The sequence below is a fragment of the Pollicipes pollicipes genome, unplaced genomic scaffold, assembly GCF_011947565.3.
Source record: "Pollicipes pollicipes isolate AB1234 unplaced genomic scaffold, Ppol_2.1 Scaffold_4740;HRSCAF=5597_pilon_pilon_pilon, whole genome shotgun sequence".
In the NCBI taxonomy this organism is placed as follows: domain Eukaryota; kingdom Metazoa; phylum Arthropoda; class Thecostraca; order Pollicipedomorpha; family Pollicipedidae; genus Pollicipes; species Pollicipes pollicipes.
Genome location: NW_023596545.1, coordinates 40,576,366 through 40,596,976, shown reverse-complemented (window position 1 = coordinate 40,596,976; position 20,611 = coordinate 40,576,366). Strand labels below are relative to the sequence as shown.

Genomic DNA, 20,611 nt, shown 5'->3' with positions numbered 1-20,611 from the left:
GTTTCCGGTTGGTAACGCAAATGGCCTTGGTACGAATCGCGATGTCCGCATGGTACATATGGAAGCTGGTTTGTAAAACGCTGCAGTTAGTGGTCACAAAAACCGATTGATGTATTATGTACCGGTCAGCGGGAAGGAAAAATATTCCTGCATGCGAACAGTGACACCGAAGATCCCGTTCTTCGGTGCGCCGAGGAACCAGCGGACAAATTCACGATCAGAAAAACTTAATTGACAGTAAACGAGCGATGCCACCTACTGCCTCGCCTCGCTGTTTGTCGGCGCCGCGAGCAAACGTCGCGTGCCGCGTTACGGTCTCTCAAGCTTCACAAATAACGTAACTGCGCGCTGCTGACCACTCACTGATCAGATCAATCCGCGTTCTGCAGTAACCTGATAACGTAAGCGTGCATTTCTTCCGTTGTAGACCAGCGCAGCAGCCGTGTCTCCCTGTAGCGCACGTTTGATGCAGATGGACGTCCGCCAGCCCTTGCTGGTGTTCGACGGGTCATGCTGCCGGCTTGCCCAGTGGAAATGCCGGGAAGAAGCGTCGATGTCCTACGGGTGTTACAAGCAGGGAGACACGGAAATTTGGCGGCAGCTCGCCTACTCCACACGAGGCACAATATATTGACGCGTCAAGAACGATTACAACGCAGCGGCGATCGGGGTGGGCGGCGCCACAGTCGAGGTCGGACCTGCTGCTATTGGGTAGCGAGGGTGGCGGCCACGGAGTCGAAGCCGGCCTGTAGGGCAAGCTCGGCCGGCGTCAGGCCCTCGGCGTTGGTGAGCTCGGGGCGCGAACCCGCCTCCAGCAGCAGCTGAACGGCCGTCACGTGACCAAACATGGCGGCCGCGTGCAGCGCCGACTCGCCGTTCTGCGCGAGGAAGGTTAGCACAGTTGGTGTACTGCCCGTTTCAGATCCTACCCGTCCTGGTCGTAGTGCTTTTCCTCGCTCCCTGCTCGCGATCCCAAGTGGGCATAGGCTTCGTGGTGCGCATAACACCGCGCTTAGAATCGTGCGCTGGCTGTCATCTCAACACTGATAGTCAGATCTGAAACCTTAGTAAGCAACCAACGAACGAACCGGCCAGGGTAAACAACAAGCAGATGGTGCGGACACCAGGTTGACACAGTTTAATAGCCACTGAAAACGCCGACCTGGTCGACTGGCCGAGGCCGACCTCGCCAACCGACCGAGGCCGACCGAGGCCGACCTGGCCGACCGACCGAGGCCGACCTGGCCGACCGACCGAGGCCGACCTGGCTACGTACCGGAAGGATTGCCAGGCTCGGTGAGTACCGCAGGAGCGCCCTGATGACCTCAACATGACCTTTGTGCGCCGCCTTGAAGAGTGCAGTTGCACCGTCCTGACAGAAGAAAGCTCACACAATCAGCTCCACATTCTAAGCAACATGCACGGCGTGAGATCTAAATAACGTAAACATAGTTCCCAGTCTGCTCCGCGAATGGCAATTCGTCCTCCCGTGTCAGGCACGTGCTGCGAATCGCCGGGCGTATCATGCGGCGCGAGGTGTGCATTGTGGGCCTCCACTCACGTGGCGCATTGTGGGCCCCCACTCACGTGGCGCATTGTGGGCCTCCACTCACGTGGCGCATTGTGGGCCCCCACTCACGTGGCGCATTGTGGGCCTACACTCACGTGACGCATTGTGGGCTTCCTCTCAGGTGGTGCATTCTGGGCCTCTGCTCACGAGGTGCATTGTGAGTCCCTACTTACGTGGCGCGGCGTGTCCACGTGGGTGCCAGCTTTCAGCAGGTGTTGCACCACCCTGCTGTGGCCCATCTGGGCGGCGATCCACAGGGGTGTGGCGCCATCCACCCTGTGGACGCGGATGCCGCTCAGTGCGCATCGTGACGCGATTTCCGTCGGGTCAAGCAAGGCATCGCGTCCACATATTCACCCAAAACACTGACCGCAAATTCCGGTGTCATCTCGACCACACGGATGATAACATTACACGTGTCTATCGCATATCAATATGCAAATGTCGTCACGCAGATGTCAGGCACAGAGCACCGGGTACGCGTGCAGGTTACGCGTGTTACTACGTATGGTGCAATCAGGCAGCATGGGTCCTCGCGCTGCCCACCTGGCCTGCTGCGGGTCGGCGCCGGCCGCGGTCAGCAGTGCTGCCACCTCGCGGTGACCGTTCTGGGCTGCCAGGAACAGCGGCGTTGACCGGTCCTGGAGCAGAGCATGCGCCGATGTCACGTAAGGCCTCGTCTCCTCATTTTTCGCGGTCATCGATGTGTGATGACGAAACGCGGCGCTGACAAGTGAGAACCGCGATGCTGATAAACGGCGGATCGAGCAGACATCGACAGACAGACAGACAGACAGACAGACAGACAGACAGACAGACAGACAGACAGACAGACAGACAGACAGACAGACAGACAGACAGACAGGCAGACAGGCAGACGGACAGACGGACAGACGGACAGACGGACAGACGGACAGACAGACAGACAGACAGACAGACAGACAGACAGACAGACAGACAGAGCAGAGCAGAGCAGAGCAGAGCAGAGCAGAGCAGAGCAGAGCAGACGAGCAAACAGAGATCGAGCAGAGCGTATAAGTGTCGAGCCCGATGTTATCATGATTGCTTATTGTCGCTCTTCCTAAAGGGACAAAACATTGGAGTTGTTGTCAACTGGGAACGGCCAACGAAGCAACAACTGAATGCGTTGTCAGGGTATTTATTTGTCATTTGTGCGCTTGTTTGAGCACCATATCGCAGTCATTAATATCGTCGTCATTATGATCACAGCGCACTTAATCGCGCTCAAGCCGTCACCAAAGGCACGCGGAGCTCTCACTTATTGAGCGGTGTCTATAGCGTGTCTAGTGTAGCCCGCGGAGCCCCGCTGACGGAGCGGACCGCTGGGGGCTGTGTCAGGCCAGGTCTGGTCGGACTAAGTCAGACCAGGGCAGGTCAGGGAGCCCGGTTTACCTTCATGCGGAGGTGCACACTAGCAGACGCCTGCAGCAGCTCGCGGACGCAGACCACGTGGCCGCACTGGCTGGCCACGAACAGCGCTGTGGCGCCGTCCTGCGCACAGCACCACCAGCCGTCAGCAGCTGGCGCCACGTCATCGCGCGTCAGGAGGCGCCCGTGAGTCTGCGTCACGTGACACTCTGCATAGCGTTATCCGGAGCTAGCGAGCATTGGTCCAACGAGCGTCTGGCCACCAGAGGCCAGCAAGCGCATGTCCAACAAACGCCAGGAAGCGGGTAGGACGTCAGTCAACCCTCGCCGTTACTACGATGCTCAGCCATCACCTCTTTTCATTACCGCTGCAGATATCGGGACGTGCATTAGTTGCCTCAGCCGCCTGGCCATCAGACCTCACCGCTGTCACGAGGTCAGGTCTGCCGCCGTGGCGCAACAGGTACCGCAGCACCTCCACGTGCCCGCCCTGGGCGGCGAAGAAGACGGACGTCGCCCCCGTCTGCTGGCAAAGAGCGTGATCACTTATCAGCCGCCACCGCCGCCGCCGGATGCGATGACAGGCCGGCTCCAATCCGGCTATTAAGATCATCTGTCGCGGCGGCGGCGCCGAGCGGCGGTGATTACCGCGGCGGCCTCGGCCGGCCTCCGCCGGTGATTGCCGCGCGCCGGCGATGAGTACCGTTCGCAGCCGGCCCCGCCCGTACCCGGGGCCGAGCGGCGAGGCGTGGAGCGCCAGTGCGGCGCGCGTGCGTCGAATACCCGCCCACTGGCCGGCGAGGACGCCGCCGATGTCCGACGACGAGCCGGCCCGCACCGGAGAACGGCGCGGCGACGCGGGACCGCGCGCAAGCCTCCACTGAGGGGGGCACCAAGCGCGGTGTTGGCACTGACAACACAGCGCGGCCCTTGCCACCGGTGTCGTCGGCAAGCCGAGGCCAATGCGGCGCAGATGCTGATTTCCGTCAGCGAAATCCGACCGCGGAAGGCACCAACCGTAACAGTGTCGGCTCGGCGACTAAAGTCCTTCATGTCGTGAGCGTGGCCACGTCCCAGAACCTGCGATAAGGACCTGGGAGGTAGCCTGACCTCAACTGGCGTAGCTTTTTTGACGGGGAACCGCTACGCTGTGCGATAAACATGGCTCTTGCGACATTCTGCACAGGCAAGTCCGTTTGGGCAAAATTAGAGGGAACATGACCCCAGGCTCTGCTCAGCGGCTTCAGCCACCAGCTCGACAGAAATGTACCGAGACCGTGTTGTGCGACGTCGTCTGTATTGCTGACGTCATTCGTGGGCCCTTTTGTTTTGTCGCCTGTTATGATTTTGATACCAAGCCTACCAAAAATAAAAGGCAGGAACAGTGGCCGATTCGCTTCAATGGGTTGTTGTGTTTGGAGGTGTGTTAGTGGCATTAATATATTATATGACTACATCGCAATTGCGGTTGAAATGGCGTGGGGCACTCACGCTGCACGAATTTTCAGAGCCACACAATGGCCACATAACACAACTGCCAACCATGGCAGTGTACCCCCAATGGGCGCCAGCCCAGATTCGAGCAGGATTTAACGCAAGCGCATGTGCTCCGGTGCTCCGAAGTCCTGCCACGACGCATTTACGACACCTGGTCCAGTGGGCTCTCGCGCATACAGCGCCAGCTCGATCCTTCGCCGCCCATCGGGCCGCATCGTCCACCACCGGAGGGACCGACCGAGGGAGCTCTCACCTTCCTCCGTCGGCTGGCGTCGGCACCCTGCTGAATGAGCTCCTTCACGCAGGCCAGGTGCCCGTTGGCCGCCGCCAAGATCAGTGGAGTGGTGCCCTCCTGACGGAGGACCGAGAGGTGACGCCGGCTATGTGTGGAGCTGAACCGAGACGGGGCGTAAACCCGGCACGTGGGGGGCCGAACGGAGCCAGCGCTCTACGCTGGGTGGGGCCATGTTGAGCTCGATGATGTCTGGCGTCAACGGTGGATGACGGGCCAAAAGATGCACTCACGTTAAATCATATATATTCATTGCAGCGCCTAAATGTTCCGGAATGAATTTGTGTAATTTCCCTCTCAGAGATGGCGGTACATACCGCAGGCCCATTGGCCGCCAGCCTTCTTCACTTTTTAACAACCTAAGTTCACATATCATTTGTACTATTGCCAAAAAATCATCAGCGCCATTATCTCATCATCTATGCATAAAATGAGGGGAACGAAAGAGGCCACGTCTCTTTTCTTGCGCAAGTTTGGTGTTGATCCTTTGACAACCCACACAAAATAGTCTGCTTGATCTTGGTTTTGACCCTGTCCTACACCTGCCCTCTGTGGGCGGTTTCTCATCCCAATACCACCAGCGCACGAGCCCAGACGGCCGGTACGTCCAGCGCCGGTCGGTGACGCCCGGCCGCCACGTGACCGCCGCACGCAGACCGCCGTCCGAGCCGGCCGCGGTGCCGCCGCATTGTCACGGCTTCCGGGCAGCGTGAGAGGCGGCGCGCCGCTTCCCACGCCGGCGGCGAGCGCTGGACGGTCGACCGGAACGGCGGGCCGGCCCGGCACGGGCGGCCGACCGCCGGCGGCTTCCGCAGCGCCGGAAGCAGAGGCCGAGTGCCGACGGTCTCCTCAGCAGAGACCGATCAACCGACGGTCTCCTCAGCAGAGATCGATCAACCGACGGTGTCCTCGGCAGAGACCGATCAACCGACAGTCTCCTCAGCAGAGACCAATCAACCGATGGTCTCCTCAGCAGAGACCGATCAACCTACGGTCTCCTCAGCAGAGGCTGACCGAACGGCGATTTCCTCCAGAGCAAAGGCAGACCAGCTGGTGATTCCCTCCCTCAGCCGAGGACATTGGTGCTCTCGGCAGAGTCTATTGGCATGGTCTGCTCTGCAGACACAGGGATGAGTTCGGAATCGCAGTGTGGTCCCTGGGGCTCCCTGTGCTGTGCCGCCTCCCTGGGACCGGGCCATGGCGGGCTGTCCGCCTCCCTGGGACCGGGCCCGGGTGGGCTGTCTGGCTCAGTGTGGGACCGGGCCCGGGCGGGCTGTCTGGCTCAGTGTGGGACCGGGCCCGGGCGGGCTGTCTGGCTCAGTGTGGGACCGGGCCCGGGCGGGCTGTCTGGCTCAGTGTGGGACCGGGCCCGGGCGGGCTGTCTGGCTCAGTGTGGGACCGGGCCATGGTGGGCTGTCTGGCTCAGTGTGGGACCGGGCCCGGGCGGGCTGTCTGGCTCAGTGTGGGACCGGGCCCGGGCGGGCTGTCTGGCTCAGTGTGGGACCGGGCCATGGTGGGCTGTCTGGCTCAGTGTGGGACCGGGCCCGGGCGGGCTGTCTGGCTCAGTGTGGGACCGGGCCCGGGCGGGCTGTCTGGCTCAGTGTGGGACCGGGCCATGGTGGGCTGTCTGGCTCAGTGTGGGACCGGGCTCGGGCGGGCTGGCTGGCTCAGTTTGGGACCGGGCCCGGGCGGGCTGTCTGGCTCAGTTTGGGACCGGGCCCGGGCGGGCTGTCTGGCTCAGCGTGGGACCGGGCCCAGGCGGGCTGTCTGGCTCAGTTTGGGACCGGGACCGGGTGGGAAGTTTGGCTCAGTGTGGGACCGGGCCCAGGCGGGCCGTCTGGCTCAGTTTGAGACCGGGCCCGGGTGGGAAGTCTGGCTCATCTGAGCGGTCGGTTGTCGCACGAGCCCGTGACCGAGACCTAAGCCGGCAGTGTTTTGTCTGCTATGTTGAGTCTGTGCGTTTATCCCCCGCATCATTATGCTGACTAGAATTCGCATTATATCCCAGCTGGATCCGTCCCGACATTTATGTACACAAGTCAGGCATGCGCAGGCATTCAACGGGTCTACATTTCGGCTCTTCAATTCTCATCACCTCCTGGGTTTTGCCCAGATGAAATGCATGGAATTCCGTTTGGTGACGTTTGCAATTCGAGCAGAAGTACAGCCGCTGAGTGCTGCGGCTATTTTATCAATATGTCGTGTAACTGAATCCAGTCGTTTGTTGGGGCGCGTCTGCAGTATCTAACGCATAATCTCCGTAAATGTCAGCCGTAATTAGCGGTGGTTTCCGGTGTTTTGACAATACTGATAGTGCAGCTGTCTCTACCTACAGCATGAAACTTTGTATTACACCTAGGACACACACACACACACACACACACACATATATATATATGATAGAAGCAATATCCTTATTCATAGGAGAAAATCCAGCGTAATGAAAATATAGATGCGTTGGATGCGTTAATGTGAGATATAGACGTGTTATAGATGTGTCTCCTGGTTTTTCTCCGACGAATAAGACTATTACTACTGTCTTTTCTTTGTGAATAATGTTCCCCACGAGTGCAACTTAATTTGTTTCTAGGACATTCGCAGGATGAAGGTATGCCACCAAACAACTCCGGCAGCCACCGCCTGTGGCCTAATTCACGCCTCATCATGCGACACGGGTTATGGATCATGCCAACCAGTTATGTTGGGGGGTATTCCAGACGATGCGCATAGCAGCGCAACGCAACTGGTTTCGGCTCGACAGAGAAGCGGGAGCCCTTTAACTTTCGTTCGTTATTTCCAAACTGTCGGTGTTCGCAGCCCCGGCCCCGCCGCCCTGCTGTGCAACGGCCAGAACGGCACGCAGCGAGCGGGGATGCGGCGGGCTCGAGATTCGTCACGCGTGGGTTCGATTCCCACCTGAGGCGTTGTATGTCTTCGACAAAGGGAAGCTTTACCGCCAGATGGCCGCGTTGTGGCCTTGCCAACGAAGGCTAAGTCATCAGTACGTTAGACTCACAGCGGGGGAGGTACAACCTTGTTCAGCACCACCTGGTACTACTCATATAAGTGCTCCTAATTACTTCTTACTTCAGTTACTAACTTCTACTAACTACTACTATAACTACAACTACTACTGACTACTCATCATACACTTGACTTGTCAGGGTCAGTGCCAATGAATGGCAGACAGCAAACCGCGCATAGCGCAGTTTCAAGCCCCGGCGCCATTCCAGCAAACAATGCATGCCACGGCGTAACTAGACATGCATACAAATTGAAGGCTCTCTGCACAGATCAAAGCACTTAAGCATACATGATAAATATATCTTAAATGAACTTCTCACCCGAGCGCACTCTGTCTGTCCGTCGCCCGGGTCGGCCTCACCTGGTCGGCGCAGTCCACGTGCACGCGGCCCGAGTCCAGCACGCTCCTGCACAGCGTGACGTCACCGGTGATGGCGGCCCGGTGCAGGGTGGCGTCTGCCCGGCTGTCCTTCTGCGGGGCACCGGCACAGGGGTAGCTGGTCAGGCACAGGGTCAGCCGGTCCGGCGCCGGGTCAACGGTCCGGTGCCGGGTCAGCGGTCCGGTGCCGGGTCAGCCGGTCCGGTGCTGGGTCAGTGGTCCGCCGCCGGTCAGCGGTCCGGTACCGGGTCAGCCGGTCCGGTGCTGGGTCAGTGGTCCGGCGCCGTGTCAGCGGTATGGTGCCGTGTCAGCCGGTCCGGTGCTGGGTCAGCGCTCTAGTGCTGGGTCAGCGGTCCGGTGCCGCGTCCGCGGTCCAAGCGGTCCGGCGCCGACGACGCCGGCTATTGGGGTTCGGGCTCACGAGGTGCCGGTGGGCGAGCGTGGCGGGGCAGGCGAGAGCGGGCGCATTCGAGCATATAAATTTTTTCTCAATGGGGGGGGGGCAATGCAATTTTTTTCCCAAATCATGACGATTTGGACCAAATTCCTGCAAAACCACCAACCGTCTAGTGTAAGCTTCTTGACTTATGGGCGGGGATGGAGGACGCTTCCCTTTGCCCTCGCCCTGGCTACGTCCCTAAACATTTGCATTTTGCAGATGTCTGGATTTTATGTGCGGTTGGGGGTACGTAACTAAAGCAGTGGCTGAGCGTGCAAAATTAAAGTTAGTCTCCCTCCCAGATTTCACGCATCCTACCCAGTAGGGGAAACCACAGAGCCACCGGAGCCCCCGGAGTTATAATCCCTTAACAGGGCCATCACAGTCATCCTCCCTCCTTTCCCGACTCGTCGCTTCATTCTGAACCCTCGCAGGTCCCTCCGGGGCAGGCTGAGGCCGTCAGTCACGATCCGGCTGAGGTGACGCCCCCACGGGAGACCCGCCCCAGTGCCAGCACATGCCCCGAACAGGGTTACCTGTGAAGGTAAGGTTAGTTCGAGGAGGTCCCCGACGGTGACTGCAGTATTGACCTATCACTTTCCTATCCCCTCCATCCAAAGCTGGCTAAAATGGCAATCGCTGGCCGAAATGGCTCCAATCCAAATCAACAAGCGCGCGACGGCAGCCGCTTACCTTCACGGACATGCTTCCGGCGGAAATCTCGTGCTCGGTCGAGCCGGCGCGGTGCGGCCGGCCGGCGGCCCCTGCGAGCGGCTGCTGACGTCCTGGCCGGTCCCGAGTCAGCCCGTCGCCGTCCGCAGGCGCGGCTGGACGGCAGCCCCTGCGAGCGGCTGCTGACGCTCTGGCCAGCCCTGAGCCGGCCCGTCGCCGTCCGCCCACGCGACGAGTCTGGGCGGGCGACGCTGGCGGCGTCTGGCGGCGACAGCTGGGCACCACGCCTACGGCCCGCGTGGCGGCGCCACCCGTTCCGAGGCAGCGACGGCACCTGCATGATCGACAGGGAGGTAGCGCCTCGCGTGATGGCGTCATGAATAGATTCCCACTGCAGACCCCGAAACTCTGAGAGGAGCCATCATTAAACTTGAGTATGATATCGCGAGCAAAACTCGGAGACTGCTGTCGCCTTCGAAAAAGCCGCGCACTAGCCGGTGTAGATGCTACCACGGCCAACTAGCTCAGTTATCTGCACCTCATTCGACCCTCTTATCCTCTACCTTGCTTCATCCTGCATCCTCGCGACGCCCCACTTGTCCGGGGCAGGCTGCACGCGTCAGCCCCGGGTGGGCCGAGAGCCCCGTGGGAAGGGGGACCCCGACTGGGTACCCAGCGCACATGCGCGGGTTAGAGCTCGGCGGTTGGCCCCCAGGCGCATGCAAGCCTGCCCCGCCGTTAACTATTTTCCTTCCTCCATAGCCCTGAAATGATAATTTCTGGTCGAAAGGGCTCTTATCTAAACAACCAATCTACGCCTGTCTCCACCTTCAGTCATTCACTACGGTGATCAGGGCAATGCATGCACAGCAATCCCTTGTCAATGTAATTCCATTGTCAGTATCTTCACGAGCGATCTTCCATGCTGCATGCAATATGGGCGTCTAGTGTCGTGCATTGATGGCGTCCAACTGTCAAGCCCCGTGCATCCTGATAAAAAATGTATCGTGATATCCCGGCCAGGAGAACCTTCTTACCAAACCCCGCTAACCGCCCAAAGGCTGGAAAATTTACTCGTCCAAAACTACCTCCGCTTCGTGGTAGTGAGCAGCATGAGAACATGAGAACAGCATCAGGTAGTGAAAGAAGTGAACATTAAAAACATCAGCATCCCTCAATCGTGGCGTTGCTTGCCCAGGTAATCCTTTCGCTGACTGTGAAGCTGCCGGGAGTTACCATGGATCATGCCCTGTCCTCGAAGGACCCAATACCCACGGGGAGCAATCACACAAAGAGTACGATCCCATCCTCCTCTGTTGATATAAGGCACGTCGCTGCCTTATGTACGAGGTCCATGAAGTTCTAATCCAAACCCATTTCTTCCCACGCCCTTTATTTTATCCCCTGGTTATCTCAAGAACACCTGGGCCGAATTCAAATATTTTAATCGTAATCGATTGCACCTTGGTCTCAGAAGAATTAAGTTTTAGTGTGTATTAAGGTGACATATCAGAGTGAAATTCTAAACAAAAACTTTCTTTAAAATATCTGGCCGCTCCCACAATGCATTTCAGTTAGAATCGTATCGCGTGGCGTGAAATCCTTGCGGCTTATCAGACCTGTCACGTAGGAAAGGCGTTCAATGTTACACGCGTCGTGCCAGGCCTAGAGCCAAGGTCACATGCCGAGCGATCGAGAGCTCAAACCTTGGTGTATATATCTGTTTTGGTCCATCTGTTTCCGTTACATTTTTACCACCTAAACACGAGGCGGAAGAGCTAAGTCGCAGTTATGGGGTATCAGACGCTTGAGCAACAGCGGTTACTTGTTTGTAAGCCGCCTGAGGTCAGGGTCAAATGAATGCCCTCGATGGGGAAAAACGCTTAGATCGGTTTTCGCGTTGTTTTCGATAGTTGAGTCTTGCCAACAGTGTAATCTGATGCCCTTCAATCCTGCAGCCGGTCCTGTGGTCGTTGGTTGGCGTGTAAAACTGATAAATGGCTTCCGCCGCTCCGTCATCTCGCCGCCGCGGCAGACCTGAGCCCCGCCGCCCACCGCCGTGGGCTGGGCCCACCTGGGTATGGGCAGCATGCGCTGTGATGCATTTCAAGCCATAACTCAGTCATAGTTACAGAGAACTGCTTGAAACTTGGTACAGGCATCTTTTATGGTCGTATCTAGAATACCTCCCTTATGTTCTTCAAACGTTGCTGGCTCACTCTTCTCTTCATCAATTCACACTCTTCATCAATATCTTAAGTTCACGCACCAGTTTTTAACGTGCAACATTGAATTAACCCAACGACCAAGCATATTAATGATCGACTTACTTCCGCTCACAGATGTAAAATACGCTCTTTCGCTTGACCCACGTTCATTTGTTTTCCGCTATCAACTCTTGAGAAAAAATCGGCAAGGGTGGCGTCACTACGCCGTCACTTACGCTTACTTTATTTTGGTCTCGAAGTCGTTATTTTGGCACAAGGCGTATAACTCATCAATTCACAACTCATGATAATATCGCAGTGACATCTTGAAGCATTTTTGAATATCGCGAATATCGGACAAGGGGCAGACTTGATCCCCGCCGGTCAATGTCGGATCCAGCTGCCATCTTTGGCGTTTTTGCGACCTCCAGCTGGTTTGAGCCACCGCCGCCCACATAAGTCACTCTTGAAGCACAAATATCGAGCTATCGCGCGCTTCAGAACATACGAATAACTTTGCAAACTAAAGAAGAGACGGTTAAGGACACAGTGACACTGCACGGGGAACTAACATCCAACAAGCCGCGTAGCATAAAAAAAACGTCCCGCAGACCGAAAATCGCAGCATCAACCCCAATCGTACCGAAAGATCCTACATCGACAATTTCCAAACAGTGTCACAAACTGTACCCTGTCGAAGAGCGTAGCTCGGCCCCTTTAATTCGAGCGCTCGCCCACGCAAGCACGCCGTGCTGGGTCTGTCTGACCGGTGTTTGGTCGTCGCGCGGTCGAATCACCGTCAGGGGTCGCGGCACTCAATGACCACGGATATGACGTGCGTCGCAAAAATAAACACAAAACCTCATTGCCGCTCGTCAAACAAAGCAATCAATCCTCCGCGTATATTTGTTGGCCACAGCCGCGATTCGAATCGCACACCGTCCCCATTCCGGCCGCCGCGCCCCGGCCGAACAGAACGGAGGCGCCCGGTGCGCCGTAACAGTGCGCCGTAACAGTCCAGAGCGCCGCCGCACCCCGGCCGCCGCGGCGGGCGCTGCCGGCGAAACGGGCCAGTGCCGGCACACAACGTCCCACACGGCAACAACAGTCCGGTCCAGGCGCCAGCACGTGATGCCTGCTACAGGCCGGGCCCGGCTCTCGACCAGCGGGGCACACCAGCGGGTCTGGAAGCGCCCCAGGGAATGGCACGCCCGCTCCACTACAGGTTGTCAACGTCTAGGCACAAAGCGATGGTCGTCAAAACGGTGTAGGATCGGTACTTCTACGGTCATTTCACCATGCTGCGTCCAATGGGGCCTGAGCACAGCTTCGTTTGTCTTTTCCGCGCCATAGCAACGCGTGTAAATGAACCAGAGACAAAGAACAAGAGTATCACGAGCCAAATGGCGACTGCGTTTGCGCCAAAAAATGGCTTCCGGTCACGCGCGCCGTGTCGCGGTCACAAGCGGCCGCCACCCAACGACAGGGCGACGGCGCAGGCACGCGAAACACGTGGTCTTTGGCACCAAGCTTACGAAAGATTCCAATCAGATCAAAAGTGAAGTAAGAATATATCAATTTCGCACGGCTTGCCTGGCCCACCCGTCCAGCTCAGCCCAAAACTGCTCCGTGACCAACAGGCGAACACAGCTATTCCCGAGTTACAGGCGACCCGCCCCTGCGCTTGGCCGCAGCATGGAAGAGACTGCGCTGTTGGACGCAACACTATCGGGAAGACTATGGCTAGCCGGCGCAGCGGCAGCGTGACACGGCGTCGCGACGCGCGGCTACGGCCGCGGCCCATCCCGCCGTCCCACCCACGCCGCGCGCCGGCGGGCGGACACGGCGGCCCGGCGCCGGCAGACCACGCGCGCCACTCGCGGCTCAGAGGCGGACGGCTGCGGCGGCCGCCGCCGGCGACGCGCGTCCACCGCTCCGCTGGCGGCGACGGCGAACGTCTGCAGACGGCCAGAAGGCTCGTTCGGCGCCGACCGGCCGCGGTGATCCGTCGGTCAAACGGTCAAACGGCGTCACAGATCGCCAGGCGCTCGCCCCGGTCAGCACCGCCCGGCCGGCCAACGACGGGCGTCAACAAACAACACCGAGCCGTAACAACCTCCATCCTCACCAGCCTCGAAGATTGCACGCAGTTCGCCTGCGCCCCGCCGGACGACAAGCCGCCCACCGAGCGCCAGAGTCAGGCCTCCCCCCCCCCCCCCCTCCCGCGTCCCACGCCGTCCGAGCCGCGCGCTGTCACAGAAGCGTCGACACGGCAGCGGATCGTAGCCCACACAAGCGGGTAGCACCACAAATACTGGCCTATCGGCTAAAGCCGGCCCGAGAGGCAGCTGTCTGCATCGTCCGCGCGGACGACGTCTTAGCTACTCCTGCAATCCCTTCGCAGGAGGTCCCTCAGCCACGCTTCCCGGCCACTTCACCGTCTCGGCCGCGGCAGTGGGCGCGCTCCGGAGACGCCCCCAGTCTAGCTGAAGCGGAACGTGCCGAACTGCACCAGCCGGATGGTGTCCGAATAGATGAGATACTTGACGACCGGCTTGGGCAGCGGCAGCTGCGCCAGGCGTGCCAGCTGGCGGCGGCCCAGCTGGCGCCGCAGCAGCAGCCGGCACAAGTTCTGCAGCGAATGGGGCGTGCCTGCGACGGCCGGCGGGAGGTCACACGCCGGCTGCGGACCGGGTCCGCCGGCTCCACTCACAGGGCGGGACACGGTCGGCGGGAGTGGGGATAATGACGGCTGAAATGCGCAGTCTGCCTGCCTAGCAGTGCCAAGCACAGCGTGTCTTGTGGACAGGACGTCACACGGGGTAGTGAGCCGGTGTTTTTAGCTACCCTTTGCACTCAGCTTCAACACAATACACCCCAGAACAAATGCTTGCAGCACGTTGCAGCACAACGCGCACATTGCATACCTACGGCACATTGGAAGATGACTGGGGCTTCGTTTCTGCTCACACCTACGGCCACATAGCGCATCGCGCCGTCGTGACGCCGCCACATCTCGGGCCCGCCCGCCCGCCCGCCCGCCCGGGGGCGGTCGGTCACGTGACCTCACCTGCCAGCTGCTTGATGGGCTTGACGAGCAGGCTGTCGGGCTCGGCCTCCCAGGCCAGCAGGCCACCGCCGTTCAGCTGCCACAGATTGCCGCCGAACTCGTACAGCAGCTCGACGAACTCCACCGAGCACCTGGCGACGGCCGTCCGTCATAGGCGCTGTCACGCGAACGGACAGTGTCCCACAGCCCCACAGGGTACCCTACAGACTTATAGATACCCTACCCAGCTACAGAGTATCCTACAGGCCTACAGAGTACCCTACAGACCTACAGAGTATCCTACAGACCTACAGAGTACCCTACAGACCCACAGAGTATCCTACAGACCTACAGCGCATCCTACAGACCTACAGATACCCTACACACCTACAGAGTACCCTACAGACCTACAGAGTACCCTGTAGACCTATAGAGTATACCCTGCCGACCTACAGGGTATTCTACAGACCTACCGAGTATCAAACAGACCTACAGAGTATCCTACAGACCTACAGATACCTTACCGACCTACAGGGTATCCTACAGACCTACAGATACCCTACCGACCTACGGAGTATCTTACAGACCTACAGAGTGCCCTACAGACTTACAGATACCCTCCCGACCTACAGAGTATTCTACAGACCTACGAAGTATCCTACAGACCTACAGAGTATCCCACACACCTACAGAGTACCCTACAGACCTACAGAGTATCCTACAGACCTATAAAGTATCCTACAGACCTACAGATACCCTACCGACCTACAGAGTATCCTGCAGACCTACAGAGTATCCTGCAGACCTACAGAGTATCCTGCAGACCTACAGATACCCCACCGACCTACATAATATCCTACAGACCTACAGAGTACCCTGCAGACCTACAGATACCCTACCGACCTACAGAGCATCCTACAGCCCTACAGAGCACCCTACAGATCTACGGAGTATCCTACAGACCTACACAGTACCCTACAGACCTAGAGTACCCTACAGACCTACACAGTATCCACGGCAACGATAGTGCGGGGCGGACGCGCTCATAACAGGGCCGGCTTAGAATCAGAACTAGAACTATTGTTCGTGACTCAGCATCACATCGAGGTATTCACGTTCAGGTGAAACAACCTTCACTTTACAGCTCGGAACCTTGAGCCCCGCCGATTCTACGCCAAAACCACGACTCGAAAAGCACAGTTTTCGAACCGCCACCCATGGCCGCGCGCCGCCAGCACTCCTCCCGCCCTCGCAGGGAGCAGCGTTACCTTCGGCGTCCGAGCACCCCATCAGCACCGCCGTCCGGTCAGCGTGCCTTCCTCTACGCCCGGGGCACCCGCCACCTCCTTAGGGCCGGCGCCCTCCGTCTCTATCCACCCCGCCTCGGCGCACCTGTACTTGAGCACGGCGTGCGGAAGCGACACCTGGCGAACGGCGTCGGCCGGCACGCGCGGCCGCCGCGCCGGGTCCGCCAGGCTGCCGGCCAGCAGCAGCGCCAGGAAGCAGTCCAGGTGGTGGTACACGGCGGCTGTGTGCAGCGGCAGCGACGGCAACAGGCCGCCGCGCAGCAGGCCCACCTCAGGATCGGCGCCGAACGACAGCAGGATCTGCCGGGACACCGGCGGCGCTACACAGGGGCACAGAGCGATACAGCAGGATCTGCCGGGATACCGGCGGCGCTACACAGGGGCACAGAGCGACACAACAGTGCCTGCGGCGAAGGACGAACTTCACAGGGGCACAGAGCGACACAGCAGTGTCTCTGGCGGAGAGATGGAGGGGGACTACACAGGAGCGCAGAGCGACACAACAGCGCCTGCGGTGAAGGACGAACTACACAGGGGCACAGAGCGACACAGCAGTGTCTCCGGCGGAGAGACGGAGGGGGGACCATGCAGGGGCACAAAGCGACACAGCGGTGTCTGCGACCGGAGGTACGGGAGGGATCACACAAGGGCACACAGCGTCACAGCGAAGTCTGCGGAGGCAGCCGGGTCCGCAGCGGCGGTAACGGTGTCTTCAAAGACGGCCGGGTCGCCGACAGGGGGGGGGGGGACAGTCACCCGCCCGTACGTAAGCGGGGCAGTCTGCGTGATCGCAGGGGAATAAGGGTGCCGGGACAGTGAGCACGCACAGTGAGCACACACCGGGACCGTGTGGCCGGCGCTGGAGGTGGGATAAGAAGAGGAGAGGATACCCGACTGCCTCCCATTCAACGGATAATCTATGTACACTCAACGAGTCACAATCCACTAGATCGCGGTTCGCTGACGTGTATGCCCGGATGCCGGCAGAACTTACGCTCCAACTGCGTCCAACTACCAGCTCCTGGCCACGATATCTGTTCGGTACCTTCTGACCGTCTACTGATCACACCGGCGTGTACTGACCCCGGACGGAGCTCCCCAGAGCTCCGGGGAGCGCGCGGCCGCCGGGCTCACCTGCACACCGGGCAGCCAGCCGGCCTGGCAGCACTGGGCCAGCGGCGTCGACAGGTTCTCGGCCGACCCGTTCGGACAGGCGCCTCGCTCCAGCAGCACCCTGGACAGCGCAGAGCGAGCTCAGCCAGCGCCACGGATCGCTCTGTCAGCACGACCAATCGCTCCGCCAGCCGATGGCGGTCGGTCACCAAACTAGTCGGGGAAAGCTGGCCACCACGAGACAGAGTCGGCACCAGCCTTAAAATTCAGACACACTATTGTCGCAACACTGCAAACATAGCGATGTACCTTTGACTTTTCTGATCTGGCAGATAGCTGCGAATTTTCTGGGAGCTGTAGCCAATGTTATAAATGGACTGACGTAGATTCAATGGTGAGCCACATCAACAGAGACTAATAGTTGTGGTAGGCTTTGACACAGTAATAGTGTTCCATAGCTTCTGCCTTCCCTGATCTAAGCCCAGATATAAGCCTCCCTCGTACGTCTCCCATGCGGCAGTATTACTGGAATGACACACTCAAAGATGTGAGCTCAACGAAAATTTTTGCTGAGATACATACATGCTAAATTGTGACATCTAGCCATGATTCACGCCGTATATGTTCGGAAGCTATTCGGTATTTACGTTGTCCAGTTTTACAAAGTTGTGTTAAACGTAGGCCATCTGGAAGGTCGACATACCAGCGGTCTACCAATACTGCGGACGCAGGTCAGCACGCGTACCATAGTGTGACAGCACGGCGAACTGCAGCCACTGTTGCTCTTTGGTACCGGAACAGAAAACATAACCGCGAGGGCAAGTTCGCCTCCTTGTAACAAAGGCAGAATTCAAACCCCATTCTAAGATACATCATCTAAGTCAGGCACAGCAGCGGCAGTGAAAAAAAAACAAACAAATCGCAGTCTATCCCGTGAGGAAGCAGCGCGTGGATAAGCGCATTTTAACCTAATCAGGCGGCCAGCATACGCCTCGGGCGGACGTGACAAATTTGGGCCGAGACGTCTCGGGCTGGGCGACATTCCACAGACCGCGCGGCGGACGTCCGTGGCACTCACCTGGCACACTCGAGGTGCTGATCTTTGACGGCCACGAACAGCGGCGTCTGGGCCTTCATGTCGGTGAGGTCCACCTCGGCGCCGTGGTCCAGCAGGCACGAGACACACTCAGGCGAGTCACCTGCGGACAGCAGCGGCGTCCATCGGAGCTACGGCACGGCACGGCACGGCACGGCACGGCACGGCACGGACAGCCGCAGATGGAACAGCTGGGCAGTGAATCGGCGAGGTGGAATGGGAGATGCGCACAAACTCTCGCTACAAGCGTTGCTGTGCTGTGACTGCGTCTCGAGGCGGTGCCCTGCTGGACCGAGCACCTCAACTCGGAGAAATCGCGTATAGTGCCATCTACCATAAAAATTTCCTTAGGGGTTGGGGTTCGTGAAAGAAAACAAGGCGACACTATATGGAGCACCCTGTGAAATGTCAATCATTTTGAGATACTTTTGAGATTTGATCCTGTCGAATACGCATAGCACAGCATGCGTGCGTGATAGATGCGCGGGTCATCATACAGAACCTGCTACACCTTTAATATTAGACACTTTCTCAAAGTGCTGCCAGCCAATATCAGCTGATGAATTTCCAGGGTGATGCATGTCCGAACAATACGACAATGATGAAGCAATGGAATGTCTGGAGTACGTAATACACAAGCGGCATGAAATGGAGACAAACATAGTGATGTCAGCCGCATACAGTAAACAATAGGCAGTTTATCGAAGTGGCCTCGAAGTGTAGTTTATCGAAGTGACGTCGGTATGCTGCGTCTGCACCACTTGTCTCACCGTTGGAGTCGCGATAATGTGACAACACAGCCCCTTTCCCCGTTATCAGCGCGAAACAGCTCAGCATTCACAAGCCGCCGTTCTTGACCGCCCACGCCTCTGCAGAAGGTACTACCCAAGGCACTGCTCCACTCCTGACCACACCCTCTTCCCACAGGGGCACTCAAAGGGCGAGGGTGGACAAAGGTGCACAGGAACAGCTGCACATAGAGAGGGTGGGACGACAGCCCTGGGCGACGGCCGGGCCCCTCACCGGAGACGGCCAGCCGCAGCGGTGAGACGCCCAGCAGGCGCAGCTGCTTGTTAATGCCCTGGCGGTACTTGGCCTGTTGCAGCAGCTGGCGTAGGGTGTCCAGGTGGCCGCTGTAGGCCGCCTGGTGCAGGCGGATGTCCTCTGCCGGCTCCTCCATGTCAATCAGCAGGCTTGACAGGTCCATGGTGGGGATGTCTTGCTGAGGGCAGGGATGGGGCAGAGATGGTCAAGTTTACACCCATCTTGAGGGGTCTGGTCATGGTGCCAGGGAAGAATGTGAAGTAACTGTTTGAGCACAAAGTGCATGACCAGGACAAGGATTCCTGGGCAGCATATAAACTTTTGATAGTTACTGACTTAACAGCAAACCAAACATGCTGTAGCTTCATATTATATCCCAAAAATTTTGAAGTGTTTTTTTTAAATCAACAGCATGCTGCAAAAATGTCTGTATTTTGCTCACACGTGCTGCACTTTCTTCTCAATCAAAAAAGCTGTAATAGAATGTCATTCTAGTAGTCTCCTGTGATAGCATTATCAATGAATGGCAATAAAAGGATTTGCAATGATTTAACATCTTTCTAAATTATTGGTTGGATCCATCAACATGCATTACCAGGGTAAGGCAGAAACCCATGAAGTTACTGAAAATAGCTAACAGCATTTTGGATACCATTTGAAAGCTTAACTTTGAAATTCTTACAAGTTAGCTTAATCATACTCACCATGAAAAAAGTGCACACATGAAGTGTTTAGTGTTGGATTTCAGGTCTTGAAAAAGTATAAATTTGAGATGGGTAAACAGGGTGAGATAAACACCTTTTCAAACAATAAAAGCTGTGAAATTGCGGCTTACAAATACCATTTTGAGTGCACCAGCCACATTGCTAATCCAAAATTGCAGTGATCTTAGACCTACATCAAGCAAAATGGTCTCAGTAGTCTCAGTATGGCCTCAGCAGTAGTGTGCTCAAAAAAACATCCAATCTGCATCTCATCAAAGTAAAAGGTCAGATGCAAAGGAGTATGGAATCTTCCTTCATATGAGTACAGTTATTTTTTTAGTGTCAGATAATCAATAAGGCTGTTTCCCCACAATTGTATATGAACAATGGTGAACCCTGACAATCAACAGCATCATCATTCATGGAGGCAAATTACCATTCAATAGTTGTTTTCCTATGCCTCTCAATAGCATTCCATGAGACCAATAGACCTCTCCTGGTCAGCATACTCCAGCTCACATACACAATGAGATCACGCATCTCGGGACAATAGCATGGAATGTGTACACAGGCTGTACAGTCAATTAAATCCATATACATACCTGTGTTGCTAAAAGTGGGTTCTTATGTTCCGCCAATGGCCACTGACATGGCCAGCCTCTGTACTGTACGTTTGCTCGCTTGCGTGCATTTACCCCACGGTCGCGACTCCTGTGATTCCACCTCCACCCGCGTATGCCCGCGGCTGCCTGCCCCCGCCAGGGTTCGTTCGCCCAAGCGTTGACCTTCTTGACCTATAAGTTGCAGAGTAAAGTGGCGCGCGTTCCCA

The 20,611-nt window shown here is 57.5% G+C and overlaps 2 protein-coding genes across 3 annotated transcripts; both read right to left on the bottom strand.

Annotated features, from left to right (window-relative positions):
• Positions 1-86: 86 nt before the first annotated feature.
• On the bottom strand, positions 87-9,370 carry LOC119099205 (ankyrin repeat domain-containing protein 29). Of its 2 annotated transcripts, none has more exons than XM_037222316.1 (9): positions 9,284-9,370; positions 8,134-8,244; positions 4,710-4,808; positions 3,384-3,485; positions 2,984-3,082; positions 2,117-2,211; positions 1,744-1,846; positions 1,277-1,372; positions 87-878 (listed from the first exon to the last, which is right to left on the bottom strand). In XM_037222316.1, exons 1-9 carry the CDS (start codon positions 9,293-9,295, stop codon positions 705-707), a joined length of 891 nt encoding a protein of 296 aa, XP_037078211.1. In that variant the 5' UTR covers positions 9,296-9,370; the 3' UTR covers positions 87-704. The 2 variants fall into 2 exon arrangements, with proteins under 2 accessions (XP_037078211.1, XP_037078212.1); XM_037222317.1 differs by having other exon boundaries at positions 3,384-3,482.
• A 4,302-nt stretch (positions 9,371-13,672) lies between these two features.
• On the bottom strand, positions 13,673-20,531 carry LOC119099413 (ankyrin repeat and SOCS box protein 1). Its single transcript, XM_037222556.1, has 7 exons — positions 20,385-20,531; positions 19,058-19,256; positions 18,017-18,137; positions 16,960-17,059; positions 15,911-16,125; positions 14,540-14,670; positions 13,673-14,121 (listed from the first exon to the last, which is right to left on the bottom strand). The coding sequence occupies exons 2-7, from the start codon at positions 19,239-19,241 to the stop codon at positions 13,952-13,954; spliced, it is 921 nt and encodes a 306-aa protein (XP_037078451.1). The 5' UTR covers positions 19,242-19,256; positions 20,385-20,531; the 3' UTR covers positions 13,673-13,951.
• Positions 20,532-20,611: the final 80 nt, after the last annotated feature.